Source organism: Tiliqua scincoides, chromosome 3 (genome assembly GCF_035046505.1).
Source record: "Tiliqua scincoides isolate rTilSci1 chromosome 3, rTilSci1.hap2, whole genome shotgun sequence".
NCBI classification, from domain to species: Eukaryota; Metazoa; Chordata; class Lepidosauria; order Squamata; family Scincidae; genus Tiliqua; species Tiliqua scincoides.
The window spans coordinates 138573739-138587851 of record NC_089823.1 but is presented as its reverse complement, the minus strand read 5'-3'; the positions used below and the strand labels follow the sequence as shown (position 1 = coordinate 138587851).

At 42.9% G+C, this 14113-nt stretch overlaps 1 protein-coding gene across 6 annotated transcripts in view; it reads right to left on the bottom strand.

Moving 5' to 3' along the window:
• The window catches only part of ZMIZ1 (zinc finger MIZ-type containing 1), a 427264-nt gene that overhangs the window by 173583 nt on the left and 239568 nt on the right, over positions 1 to 14113 (bottom strand). For all 6 annotated transcript variants that reach the window (XM_066619836.1, XM_066619835.1, XM_066619841.1 and 3 more), the window contains exon 5: positions 5784 to 5894. In XM_066619836.1, coding sequence (XP_066475933.1) covers positions 5784 to 5843 — 60 coding nt within the window. In that variant the 5' untranslated portion in view covers positions 5844 to 5894. The remainder of the gene's footprint in view (positions 1 to 5783; positions 5895 to 14113) is intronic.

The following is a 14113-nucleotide window of genomic DNA, read 5'->3' as shown; positions in this document are numbered from 1 at the left end:
ATCTCAGGACAACCAAACCAGGGAGGGGAAAAAATGTCACTGAAAAGCAGCAGAATGCCTCCTTCACCGTTTTTCTGTAAGCAATTTATCCAAACAGGAAGCACCCAACCCCCTGCTTGCCCCAGATGAAATAGCACTATTTAATTGTTTGAGTTTCTGTGGGGGAGGCGGCTGTGTCATCTCAGCTTTTCTGTCAGTTAGAAACCAATATCCCAAAGCAGCCAGCATGAGGCAAGATTTCTAGCAGCTCAGTTTTAACCTGCTCAAGAGGAAATGCTCCATTATGTCACACAGACCAAGTTTTTCCTACTAAGACCACCGTGTATTGTTGAAAAACAACATGTGTGTTCCACCCACCACTCTGCAAAGGGCACAGTGGAAACAGCTCAACTTCCTTAGCAAAACAAAGAAAAACTCTCTTCCAAGTGGAATGTCAGGGTTCATAATGGATTATCTTTTTTCCTTCAGAGCCTACCAGATGCTCCTGCAAATTCCAATAGCTTTAAAAAAAAGCAATTTAAACATGCAGAATGAATGACATTGGCACACAGCATTACACAAAGGCTTCTTCCATCATTGAGGAGCTTCCCTCTTGTACCCATGACTGAGGTTGCTGATTTTTTAATGAGCAAAACTTGGACCCGTCAGGGTGGTCAAAGCAGACTAAGGACATGAATTACTTTTTGAGAATTGTTTAAGACAGGCTAGCACAATCTGAGCCCCAGCAAGTCAAATACAGCCCACCATCCGTGCACTGTGGTCACAATGTCACATTGCTGCAATTTCAGGCAGGCAGCAAGAACAGGAGGTTTATCAAGCCTGTAACAAGCTGCCACGCTTGGCTTGGTGGATCACAAACTGTGCAGGATTGCTTTAGGAACAAGCATCTCGGTAAAGCAAATACGGCTCAGGATGCTACGCTGCCGAACATGACTCCAGTGACCATCAGCCTGGTTCAGGAGTTACATGTTAGAGGGGTGATAAACTTCACAGTTTACTGAATTCAAGGAAGATATTTTCATTCAAATCAGTTGGCAACAGGCCAAAACGGGGGGGGGGGGGGGAACACAGCAGCAAATAATCATTTTCAAGGGCAGCTAAATCCTCAGTCATAATTTCTGACCATTAGTTTTTCCAATCCAAGGGACTCAGAACAGAAAACAAATTTAATACAGTCTAACTAAAATTCATAAAAGAGATAACAAACCAACCACCATCACTAACTGCCTCCAGCAATGTAAACAGTGAGACAGAGAGGCCCCCCCCCCGCCAGCCTTCATTGGCTCAGCTACTCCCCTCCCCTGAATGGCCTTCCACCTGCTCATTATCCAACATAATATAAGCATAATGTAAGAGTTCCAGAGGTCAGCTGCCTTGGTCCATTGCAGAGAACACAAACAAAACAAAACAAAAATACCCCAAGCAGTTTTGTTGTTTGTAGCATACGCCATAAATTACTGTTAAATCACCCCCCCCCCCCAAAAAAAACCACCACCCCTTTGTAGTGATTCTCTTTATCTTCAACTTCACACGCCGTGGCAACAGTTGCTGGGGGTAGGGGGTAAGAAGGAGATAGCTTCAGGTGGTTGTAGCCAGTGTTGCAGAGTGGTAGGCAGCTCACCAGACCATGCTGTTTTCTTTCTCCTCCTCTTAGGGCAAGGTGGAGATCCTTTATAGACATACCATTTAATTTTCAGTGAACCCATAAGCTACACTAATTTTTGCTTTGGGTATCTTCAAAATGAGAAGCTATAGCAAAGGGAAAAATAAAATACTATATTTATTGCATGGCTAAACATAAACAGATAACCAGATCATATATAGGGTGGGGGCCTTTATAAACCCAGGAAAGTTCTCAAGTGTAAAAAGTCACTCAACACTGCCTGACAAACTGCATACTTTAGATAGATTTTCTTTCTTGACAGTGTCTTCCTGCTGCCCATCCTTTCCTGACTGTCAGAGCCAAAAAGGGCTTCCTACAGGATGGATCAACCATGGCTGGAATGTCAAATCGGCATGCCTGTGACTGGCTTGAGCAGCCAAGAAGGCTGGCTGTTATCAGTGCAGCTTTCCCCAGAACATACTTTACTGTGGGAGATGCACATTCCAACAGAGAGGGAAGGAGATAAAGAATTTGAGGTTCAAGAGGTCTGAAAAATAGACAGATGCTAGGATATTTTGGATGAGTCCAACCCAATGAACACCTGACTCTTCAGCTCTCACATGTCTATTTTCCAGTAAGGTTGGATACTGGCACAGACAAGTGACATTGCTCTATACCTAAAGCCACCAATGGCATGGAAACAGATTACATCTTATGTTCTGTTTCAAGAACTCATAAAGGAAATAATGCAATTTAGGTCCAAATCCTAACCAACTTTCCAGCACTGGCATAGAATGGGGCATGTGCTGCATCCTGCTGTTAGGTGGCACTCACAGAGGCCTACTCAAAGTAAGGGAATGTTTGTTCCCTTATCTTGGAATGGCATTGCCCTTATGTCGCTGATGGACAGTGGGTTAGGATTGCACCCTTAAAGGGCAAATACCATGTTCACTCATATGAACAATATCTGTAACAACCATAAGTTAGAGGGTTGCCGCAAAATTCCTCAATTTAATTATGTGAAAATCACATCATTCAGATATAATTTACACTTCTCCTATTTGTAAACAGTTGATATGTTACAATAGCCTTACTCAGACTTTTACTCTTAAATGTGAAGAATTTTTAAAAGAAATCCTTAAAAAAAAGAGGCACCAAGAATCACTAGTTTTCCTAAACTTTCAGCATTTCCCCATCTCATTTTCCAATAAATCTGTGCAGCAAAGACAATGCGAACAATCCTGCCACTGAAGTGCTTTGCACAGACCTCTGTGTAAGCAGTGCAAGGACTTGCCTGTTCATTTGACTGTCAGGGAGAGCTCTACACAGGTACACACATATACTGTTAGGTAGGCATGTACATTGGAGATCTCTATTGTTGCTGTATCAAAGAGGCATCCGCAAGCCCTTAAAAATTGCTAGAGATAATTAGAGGTGAATTAAAGAAGAAAAGATATTATGGTGTAATTGCAGCCTATCTGGGCCACTGCAGCACATCCTGGTGACTGAGGCAGCTAATCCAAAGTGCACCTTCATCTCACTGATGAGAGTGAGTATCATGCCCTTTTATGACTCCTGTTCATTTCCATGAGGCCTTATGCAGCAAACGTTCCAATGGATCATGCCTCATTAGTCAGTGCTTCCTATCTCCTATTCCGACACCTGCAAAGGCATCTAAAATCCACTATGTAAGGCAACCCCTCCACCCTGCTTTGTGCCCCTCCGAAAACCCAATGTACAAAGAACCACTCTGTCAACCTACTTTCTCTTGAGTGCCTAATACACACGGCAATAATAAACCAAGAACTTCTATTGGAAAGATCTTCAGGCTCATTTTTACCAAGCTTGTTTCCTATGAGTAGCCCAGTATGCCTGGCTATAAGTAGGACACATAAGAAGATGTTCACAGATTCTTCTATGAGACTTTTTTCAGGCAGCAAATAATTTCATCTTTCTAATGTTTCTCTTACTGGTGTTGAAACAACCCTTGCGCTCTTCTCCCACCGCCAAGCTAAATATGTGGGTTTATATATCTCTAATTAGGAGGGAGAAGGGAGCTAAAGTTTTAAAGAAAGTCTGAAAACAGGGGAGGGAAGGAGGGAGGGGCAGCGGGTGTGTATAAATGAGGTCTTAAACTAAAAAGAAACCTGCTTTAACCCTCTGCTGTAACTTGATAATCTGTGTTCTGCCTTAAAGTGGATCATTTATACATTTTTGCAGGATGGAGGCAGGAAGTGCAGGCTGGCTCCCTGGAGCACTAGCAACTGCCAGCAAGGCTGCTGGAAGCCAAAGAAATGCTTACCTTTATGGACTTCCTTCTTTGTGTGGTTAAAGGCAAAACTGCACACTTTGTTTTAGGATGGAAAGTATTTTAAACATTTTTTTTTTTAATGAAGGTGAGAAGTAGACTCAGGGGGGTGGTTAAGACACAGGAACAAAGAAAAACAGAAAGGGGTGCGAAAAGAGATGAACCAAACATATGGTAGCTAATGGAAAGGAGACTAACAAACTGGTTTGCGTTGTGAGTAGAGCTCTGGCTGAGAGAAACCTCTTTTGAATAAGACTGTTATTGGTCACTCAAACTTTTGAGCTATAAATTAAGACAAAAGTTCTAAAACTTTATGTTACTTGCATACCTGAAAAATTATGCCGCCATGCATGCTCACACACATATTACAGTCAATCAGCTTTGATAATCCATGTAGGAGGACAATTGGTCCATCCAGTTCAGTATTGCCTATGTTTACGGGTAGTCACTCTCTGGAGATTCCAGAGATGGAAAGTGGTTCTTCAGAGTTTTGTTAAACCCCTTCCAAATTGTTTGCAATGGTCTCAGAAGGTTGTGTAGGCGAATCATTCCCAGCCTGGTTCCCATCAAACAAAGCGTACCAAATTCTGTGCTAGGTAACAGCGTTGTTCATCCTCATTTGTCTACTATGAGCATATAGCAGCAGCTAAGAGAGCTGTGAATCAGGCCTGCTCTGGTTCACATCTCACTTCAGCCTTCAACTTACTATGCAGGCTTAGACAGCCTCAGTTCGCCAGCTGCAATATAAGAACAATACGTGCCTTATAGGCAGGAGCAGAAGAAGAAACAGGTTCAGGGTGCCCTTCACTCTGAGACCACCAACACTTCCATATAGTCCACCATGGACTGACCGTCATTGATCTGCTTCCTGCTCACTAAAAACAAGGAGGAAGTTGATCATCTGCTTCTTCTACCCACCCATGTCACTCCTGCCCTCATATAGTCTCTTTAAAGTTAAAGGGAAAGGAATGGGATGAGCAGGCAGGGAAGCAGATAACTGCTACCTATATCCCTAAAAACCACACAGGCAGCGAAAATCCACTTCAGTCACCTCACTTCTTCCTTGCATGATCTCTTTAAATTTAAAGGGATTGCACAAGGACGGAGCAAAGGAAGGAGGTGGGGAAGTAGCCACATATCTGGTTTCTTCTTTATAGTCCCTTTAAAACAACAGAAATTGTGGTGCATGCTGGGAATTCCCATATAACCCACACTTCCTTTGACTAAAACGATCATGAGGGATGGAACATGGTAATTAACTTTGGTTTTGGAGTGGGTTTTTTTTTTCCCAGCAGCAGATCTGCTGTCAGGTACTAGATCCAGTTCAGCTAGCTCTACTTACAGCAGGGATGTCAAACATAAGGCCCGGGAGCCGGATGCGGCCCGCAGAAGCTTTTTATTCGGTCCTTAGGCTCTCAGCTGCTAAGTAGAGCTGAGGTGTTACTGCTAAAAGGGCAGTCCAGATGAAAATTGGGCTCTCCAATATCTTGAAAGATGATCAAGATTTGCATATTTTCTCTTCTGTCATTTGCAGCTAATGAGTTCCTAAGTGAGTAAAATTGTTTATTTTTGGTTATGAACTGTTTAATGACATCACTTCCTGCCTAATGACATCATTTCTGGCCCTTAGCAGGCATCATGAATGCTATTCAGCTCTAGGTATGAAAAGAGTTTGACACTCCTGGTATACAGGGTCATTGTAAGGATTACACCAAGATAATACATCTGAAGCACTATACAAAAGTATTATTGCTGGTTTGGCAGTAGCAGTATATCACTGTCCTGGTAAACGTTACAAGAGCATAACCTAACATTCAGTGCTGTGGGTACTTTTGCTTGCCTGGTTTTTCAAATGACAAGTCTCAGGCTTACCTGTTTTATGCACTGCAGCCGATCGTTGGTCTGCTGTATGTGCCTGTCCATAGAATTCATTTTGATTGTCTCCACTTGGATTCTACCTGAAAGCCATTAAAATCCCTCAAGCTGTAAGATATAAAAAGAAGAAGGAAGTTCATTAGTAGGGGGTGGGAGTCCAACACTTCTGACAGTTCTGCAGTGTATCAGATTCTGAATGTTATACAGTTAAATTTGAATCCTTCGTGAAGATCTTTTTCCCCTTAAAAGAGAGAAGTAATGCCTCTTCATTTCACAAATAACTATGACATCTCAAAGTCACATAATACCTAAGGGCACATAAACTGAGGTACATCCTGTACTAGGCCTGGTTCTGTGTCTTTCCCTACAGTAGTCAAACGTTTCAGAAAGCTGTGATGTCTTTCAAAGCTGACGTTTCAGAACTGTGATGTCACAATGTACTCTAGTTCTCAGACTCCTCCTCCTCTTCTCTTCCTCCCTCTTCTTCCAGATCTCCCAATCAACTCCAACCATTTTGGCAATTTGGGGAAAGGAAATTAGACTTGTTGCTATCACTGGAGCGGTGAAAACAGCTGCTAGAATGCCAGTTGACAATGAATGCACAATGCCTCCCGCAGCGTCCAGAACTTGGGGTTCATGCCAGCAAAGTGTCATTATTCACATAGTGTACAACAATCCTGTGAAGTTTGTTGCTGCTGTGCATGAACGGATACGAAAGGTTCTTTTTTACACAAAGAAATACAAAAAAGTTTCTACACAAAATGTGATTCAAAAGGTAACACGTTGCTCATCATTTCCTCTGTCACCTATGCCTACCATAACTTTAGATTTCTGGCTACTGGAATAAATTAAAAATCAAAGAATTAAGATTTTGGCTAAAGAAATCTGCAAGCAGAAAAAGGTAATAGGGTTAGCAAGTTATTTCCCTCTGTGCATTCCTTCTACCATCTGCCAACTGCCACTCCAGTTTTTACATGCACCAGAACGGATAGCCTTAAAGACCCAGTTATCATCTCTAAACTAATGTGGCCCCAACTCAGCGTTGGCATAACCATCAGGAAATATATGTGTTGAGAGGCTAGAAACCCAAGAAATATAACCTTAAGTATGGCTTGCAAACCCACTTCAAGGCACATTTGTTGATTCTGGTTCGAAGCTGATCACAAAACAGCAGACAGCACAATACGCCATCGTACAGTTTCCTTAACCAGGGTTTGGTATGATAGCTGAACTAAGTCTTAGAAATGTGGATTTATCCAGGCTGAAGTCAGCAGTTTTAAAGGGTGCTAGGGTGACCCATTTGTAAGATGCATTTTCACATATGCCTGACTATAACTAGAGGGCTTTCAGGCCTGCAGCAATTGCAGCTTTGTATTTCCCAGTCACAGGAAGGAGCACATCTTTTTGCAGATGCCTGATTGTGCTTCCAATGGCAAACCTTCCCTGCTCTCTGTTCAGTGTATGAACAGGTGAGGCTGCCTTACACTGCTAGACCATTGGGCCATCTATTCTAGAATTGCCTACTTCAGCTGGTACCAGTTGTCCATGGACAGTTAAAAGGTCTTCCCATTTTTTGACTGGAAATACCAGAGACTGAACCTGGACCTTATAAATAAAAAGTATGCACCCTGCCACTGCGCTACGATGCCACCCTAGCTGCTGACCTATTTCCCGCCTCCCAAGCCCTTTCTACATAAGCCCCCCTAATAAGGCTGCTGCATCATTGTTTGAGCCCTTAAAAAGGAGCCTGTGATCTCCTTGATGAAGACCTGAATGTATCCATGTCACTGATGAAGACCTGAATGCATCCATGTCACTGGATGAATTCCAGGCCCCAGCACCCAGACACACATAAGTTGTCTGGAAGTCTCTGTTCCTGACTGATAATACTTCTTTCATGGCTCCTGATGGATTACACCACAGGGAAAGGAATCTCTCTTTGCTGAACGTGGTCTCACAATGGCAGCTCAAGCTCCTCATTCTATAAAGCACTCCTGCCAATGGACTATAGTACTTCATGAAACAGAAAAGGCCATTTCATATACAAGCATTATTGTTAGTTTATGCTAGTGGCAGCTTCTCAGTGGCAGATGCTGCCCAAGAACTCTTTTGAAAATACTGCTTGATAAATTGCACTAAAATTGTGTTCACTCACAAAATGTATGTATTTGTTTATAGAACCCTCAAAAGAAAGCTCTGCTGCCACGACATTTAATCTTTCAACAGATAGCAAAGGCATTTAGCCATATGATAAGCTAACCCAGACATGACACCATTTCAGCAATGATCCATCTTAAATACTAGAATGCATTATCTGCATTTTAATTGCTCATAGGGAGAGGGTTGTATGAAATATTAAAGTAGAGCACATGCTTCAAGAAAACAAAGTGAATGGATACACCTCCCTCCCAAACAAAACAGATTTAAAACATAGTGCCAATTGCTTCAGGGGTTTAACAATGAGATAACCCCAAAGGGAAAAGAGCATCCACCAAGCTCCTTAAGAACCATGCCAATTAACTCCCTCCAACTCTCTCCAACCCCCTATCAAAAAACCGTTTTTTTGTTTTGGGACTCCTACTCCATCTCCATTAGATCCTAGCCCACCAGTATTATCAGGAAGACTGATGCTCAGTACATATCAAATTTACCTCAAATCCCTCCAAACATTCTGGAGAGACTCCAATTAGACCTGAAGCCATTGACCCCTACTTTTCAAGAGCTAGGAAAGGCAACCAATTCTTTCTCCCCAATTCCCAAAGAAACGAGAGTCAGTAAAAGGGAGTGGACAATAGGACATTAAAGTAGAGTTCAACTGATTTTGTGGGTGATGTGCCTCACAGCCCAATCCTAACGGTACTGTCCATACCATGATACAGTGCTGCCGAAACAGCCACCCCTGTATCTGAAAAGGGCAAACAGGTTGCTGAGGGCAAGGTGGCATTTGTGCTTGCTATGGGGCTACTCAGTCCTGCACCAGCAAAATTGATGGTGCAGGAACACGTAGCCCCATATTGGTGGATCAGACCCAGAGGGGGGACAGGATCTGGCATCAGCCTCTGCCACCATCCCTGCCCCCTCCCAGGCTTGGCCTGCCCACACTGCCCCATGCTTTACAGCACTTTAGCGACAGCCGTTGCCCGGGCATCGTGCCAGGGACCAGTACTGTGGCCCTGGAGGATTGGGCCCTCCACCTCTCCCTTTCCCCTCCTCAGTCTCCCTTCTCTAACAATTTGGTTAACCATTTTGTGGCATTATACAGAAATTAGATTAAATAGATCACCATCTCTGGGCAAAATGCACTAACAACTTCCCTTATTTTCCTCAACAGTGAGATATACCAGGCATTCAAGCTGTCAGCCAACATGATCAGGCAACTCCTGCTGGCAGTAAATCAAGGAGCTACAGAGCAGCAGAGAGGCTGAACATACATGAAGAAAATGTGTGTACTTAGGGGTAATCGTCAAAACCGATAGATTAGGAATAAAAATTACACAATAGTTTATCTGGCTGGTATAAAGAGAAATAATTCAAGTTGGCAACACTGAAAACTCAGTTCCATACTTGAAACTCAGGTTCACAGTAGTAGTCGCAGCATAAATAGCTAGGCGCCTCTGGAATTACTGAGGCCTGCTAGGTGTAACCAATTCTTACTACTTAAACAGATTTCCACTCTACCCAGTCCCTATGATTTGGAACAGGTAGCAATCCATTAAAAATGCCTCACATTTAAATTATCCTATGATTTTCAATTAGCAGTATGTGTACCACTGGTGCTATTACACAGTATGACAGATTATAACTTGGCCATAGGGACTACATCAGCCTGACCCAACTCTGTCAGAAGCGGGGCCAGAAAGGTGCGGCTGTGTGGTTGCCTGGCCAGAAGAGGCACGGTTTGGGCAAGAAGGGTGCAAAGGAGTGATCATGAGGTAGCAGGAACCAGAGCAGCCAATTCATCGCTACAGAGTCAACAGTGAAGCAAGTCTCCCACTTTTATGCACAGCAGCCACCTGTGATGGTACAAAGCTGGTAGTCAGAAAAATTGGTACTCGGGTAAGGAAGGAAGGAAGGAAGGAAGGAAGGAAGGAAGGAAGGAAGGAAGGAGCACTTCCAGAAAAGGTTCAGCCTCTTACTTGGATAAGTCTCTAGGAGAGCACTTCCCTCACACTGACACTGCCTGGCTGAAGGAGAGAGGCTGGCCACTGTGCCCTCCGGCTGATGCTGCCTGCCTGAAGGAGAGAGGCTGGGCATTGTGCCCTCATGCTGATGCTGCCTGATGTATAGCAGCTGGCCATTGGAGCTTCATGATGATGGTGTCCTGCTTGAAGGATTGTGCCCTCATGCTGATGTTGTCTGCCATTAAAGTGAGAAAAACCTTTGCTCAGTTTGGTTGAATTCAGAGCCTTTCTGGGACTCAAGCCTTAGACTGGAGGAAAAGGTATGCTGTAAAAGAAGAGGATCAGTTGGCCATGTGTGCCCTACTTCTTTCTGAGTTAAAACCAAACTTTTATCTTCACTATTTTACCCCCTAAATATTCACAGGTACAGAGTGTTGATTAAAGGGACTTACTGAAGGAGAAAGTCACTGGACAAGGTTCTCATACCTCTGCGTAGATACTTACCAACAAGGGCATTTTACTTACTATCAAGAGCTGAACACTTCATTAAAATCTGTAATTCCACTTTGATGTGCCATGAAAATTAAACAATGCAGTTGCCTATAAAACCATCTGCCTCATGTTTCTCCACATAATTCACTGCTCCAGCCTTACTTACTTCCAATCAGCCTCTGCTGAAGCAGATAACTCTGCCAAATCCCTCTATCAGGAGCAATGGCATAGCTACATCATTTGAAACATGGGGCCCATAAATTTTTGTCACCTTATACAACATCAATCAATTAATAATTCACATTTTTATACCACCCTTCCTCTAAGCAGGTCAGGGTGGTGTACATTGTTCCTCCCCTTATTTTGTCCTTACAACGACCCTGTGAGGTAGATGAGACTGAGGGCACAATCCTAACCAGGTCTGCTAAGCAGTAAGTCCTATTTTGTTCAATGGGGCTAACTCTCAGGAAAGTGTGGTTAGGATTGTAGCCTAAGAGATAGTAATAGTCATGACATGAAATGAATAATAATAATAATAATAATGGCCAGAAAATAAATGCAGTGAATATTTCCCCACAAGCAATGTATGAAATTCTGCATCAAATGGTATACAACATGATGGTATTATTCCTAAAAGCAATGATTTCCAGAATTTTGGTCATTAGGGTGTCCCCCACCCCCGAGGATGTATCACTGGCCTGTTTTGAGTTAAGGCAGTGGTTCTCAAACTTTTAACACTGGGACCCACTTTTTAGAATGCTAATCTGTCCGGGACCCACTGGAAGTGATGTCATGGCTGGAAGTGACATCATCAAGCAAAATAAAATAAATAATTATAAATAAAGAAAAACAAATAATGCAGCTAGCCTTGCATTCCCCTTTGCTACTCGCGAGTAAACGCGACCGTGTGGCTTCCTTTCGCTTTCCATAGGGCTCAATACATTAGTCTGCTTGGAGGGAGGGACTTTCTTCTTGGGTGTTTTTAGGGGCTGCTTTCATTGGATAGGAACCATTCTAGTGTTGGATTTCTCTCAGCCTGCCCTTTTCGATGGACTAAGGCAACTTTGCCTACTCGTGAGTAAATACACGATACGGCTCTGTTTCAGTTTCCATAGGGCTACATGCATTTTTTTTGTTTCTGGTTTTTTGGCCATAACCTTTGATGGAAAGGAGATATTTCACTCTGGTTTTTTCACTGCACTGTGCTGGAAATTCTGCATCCAACAGTATATAGCATGATGGGGTTATTCGTAACCTCTGCGATGTTAGCGATGATGGGTCATTTGTGGTGTCAACCCCCCCCAAGGCTGGTACCTGGGACGGACCACCCCCCGCCCTTTGTTAGCTACACCACTGATCAGGCGTAACTAGATCATTCAATTACATCTGATACAACTTAGCAGAATTACCTGTCCTCAGAGAAGTCATGCATTCAGAATGATGACTCATGAAGAAAGATGAGCTCCTGTAAAGGAGTTTCTGTTCTTACATACTCAAAAAGTAAGGGAACAGGTATAAGAGTAATGTATGTACCTCAATAATCAAATGTTTGAGAGAGACTAAACTCACTGCTGAAGAAGAAGGAGAAATCAAGCTCAGACCTTCCACTCTTTTCTCTGGAATATCTCTTCAACTACAGATCTTCCATAAAGTTCACTGAACTTGTACAGACACTCTGAGTGCCTCAGAACCCACCAAGAACACACATTTTGCAAAATTCTATAACTTACATTGACACGCAATCACAAATGTAGAAAATACTGCAAATGTAAACTGTTGCAATTTACTACATAGCACTGAATTGCCACACTACTCACAAACCACGGCAATCAATTCCATGACACTGACAAGAGTGGGACAAAAGCTTATCATTTCAAAGCAGTATCAAAATCAATTCAGTCTTACAAATTCACAGGAGACTCTTGACCATTTCCAGACAGAAAGGTGCTCTAACAAATTGCTTTGAAAGATAAGGATATGCCACTATATTCAATACATAACAAATATGTCAGTTTGTTAATTTATATGCAATTAAGTAACATGCTATATTGACACTTCACTGATAAAGATAGTATTCCTACAGCCAACAGTTTAGTAAGGCCTATGGAAAGTAGAACTATAGCAAAGACAAATCTGAATACTTCAAAAAATTAAAATGCAGTAACCTGATCAGTAAAGAGTATTTGGCAGGAGCAAGTAGAATATATTGCCTTTCTTTTGACTGACTCCCCCATTCCTTGTCTTGGAGATAAAACGTTTCTACCAGAGTCAGAGTTTGGACAGAAATGTCATAGACCTATTAACCCCCTCTTACCTCCCCACTACCCCGTCATGGTCTTTGGGCCCCACTGTTTACAAAAGTGTTCACAACATACATGTGTACACCCCCAAGAAATGATAACAGCATTTCATGCATCAGGTTACCTTCTGGGGGAAAGCAGCAGCTGCACTTCCCCCAATCTGGACTGGAACCATGGCAGAGGTAAAGAATTAAAGCTTCTTCCATTCTTGCCATGGATCCAGTTCTGATTTGAGGCCCCTCCTTAAAACACACACACACACACACACACACACACACACACACACTGCTGCAATTTAATCAAAATCAAACAGAGATTAAAGCCAAACAATGCAATTGACGTCACATGTAGTATAGCTCAAAGTAGACTCAGGGCCATGAAAGTCTATTCCACGATAAATTTGTTAACCTTTCCAGAATCACAGGACTGCTGTTTTTGCTGCAAAATGATTAATCCTCTGGAATTTGTCACCACAAATGCCACCGCCACAGAATCCACAACGCTTCAAGGCCTGATCCGCCCAATCCCATGTTCTCACCAGTCCACCCATGCTCTCTCTATCCCATTCCAACCCCTGTGGCTGGGCTTACCTGCTCTGGCAGGACTCCCGATGTCTGCCAGCATGTGCAGGAAGGTGGAGCCTGTCTGCCAGCAGCTTGTGCTGCTGCAAAGTGCTTTCTGGCTGCTTTGCAGCAGCCTGCACCAGTGGAACATGCTTTCCGCTGGTGCTAGCTTTGGATAAGATTGGGCCCTTAATGTGCTACTCTGGAACGTAAATTAGAGGTTTTCCCCAAACATCATTTTAAGCTTTAACTATGCACAAACACTGCCACAGGGCCTGGCAAGAAGCATGGTGGTTGGTTTTGATTTGGCTCTGTTCTTTTAACAAGCCAGCATTTGTTTATCAGTTTCCAAAAGTGTTATTTTGAAAGAAAAGGCATGCACTGGTTTGCTATTCATACATATACAAACACAGACTTATTTGTAATATGGGAGTTAAGTGTTGCAATATTGGTAGGAGATAGGAAAAACCTCAGAGCTAATTGGAACCAATTCATTTCCATATACATGCAAAAACTTGCTCCCTCGCATTTCCATTTGGAAGATTTGAAGGATTCATGCCCTTGCTTACTAGTCACCCAGGCAGGAAAGTACTGCTTCTTCCTCACACAAGCCGGCAGAGGTCTCCCTTTTCTACCAAAGCTGAGAAAACTCCCAGTCTCCTCTCAGTTAGCACTGCCTTGTGTTTCTTTTAAGCCTTTACAAGTCCCTACAAATCCTCTGCCTCTACTTCCTAACAGGGAGCACTAAAACTGACACTGTCTGTCTGACCTTGTGGTTATTGATTAACTATCTTCCCATTCGCTGCCATCTTTCACACCTCTGGCACTAGCAAATAGAGAGCTAAGGAGTA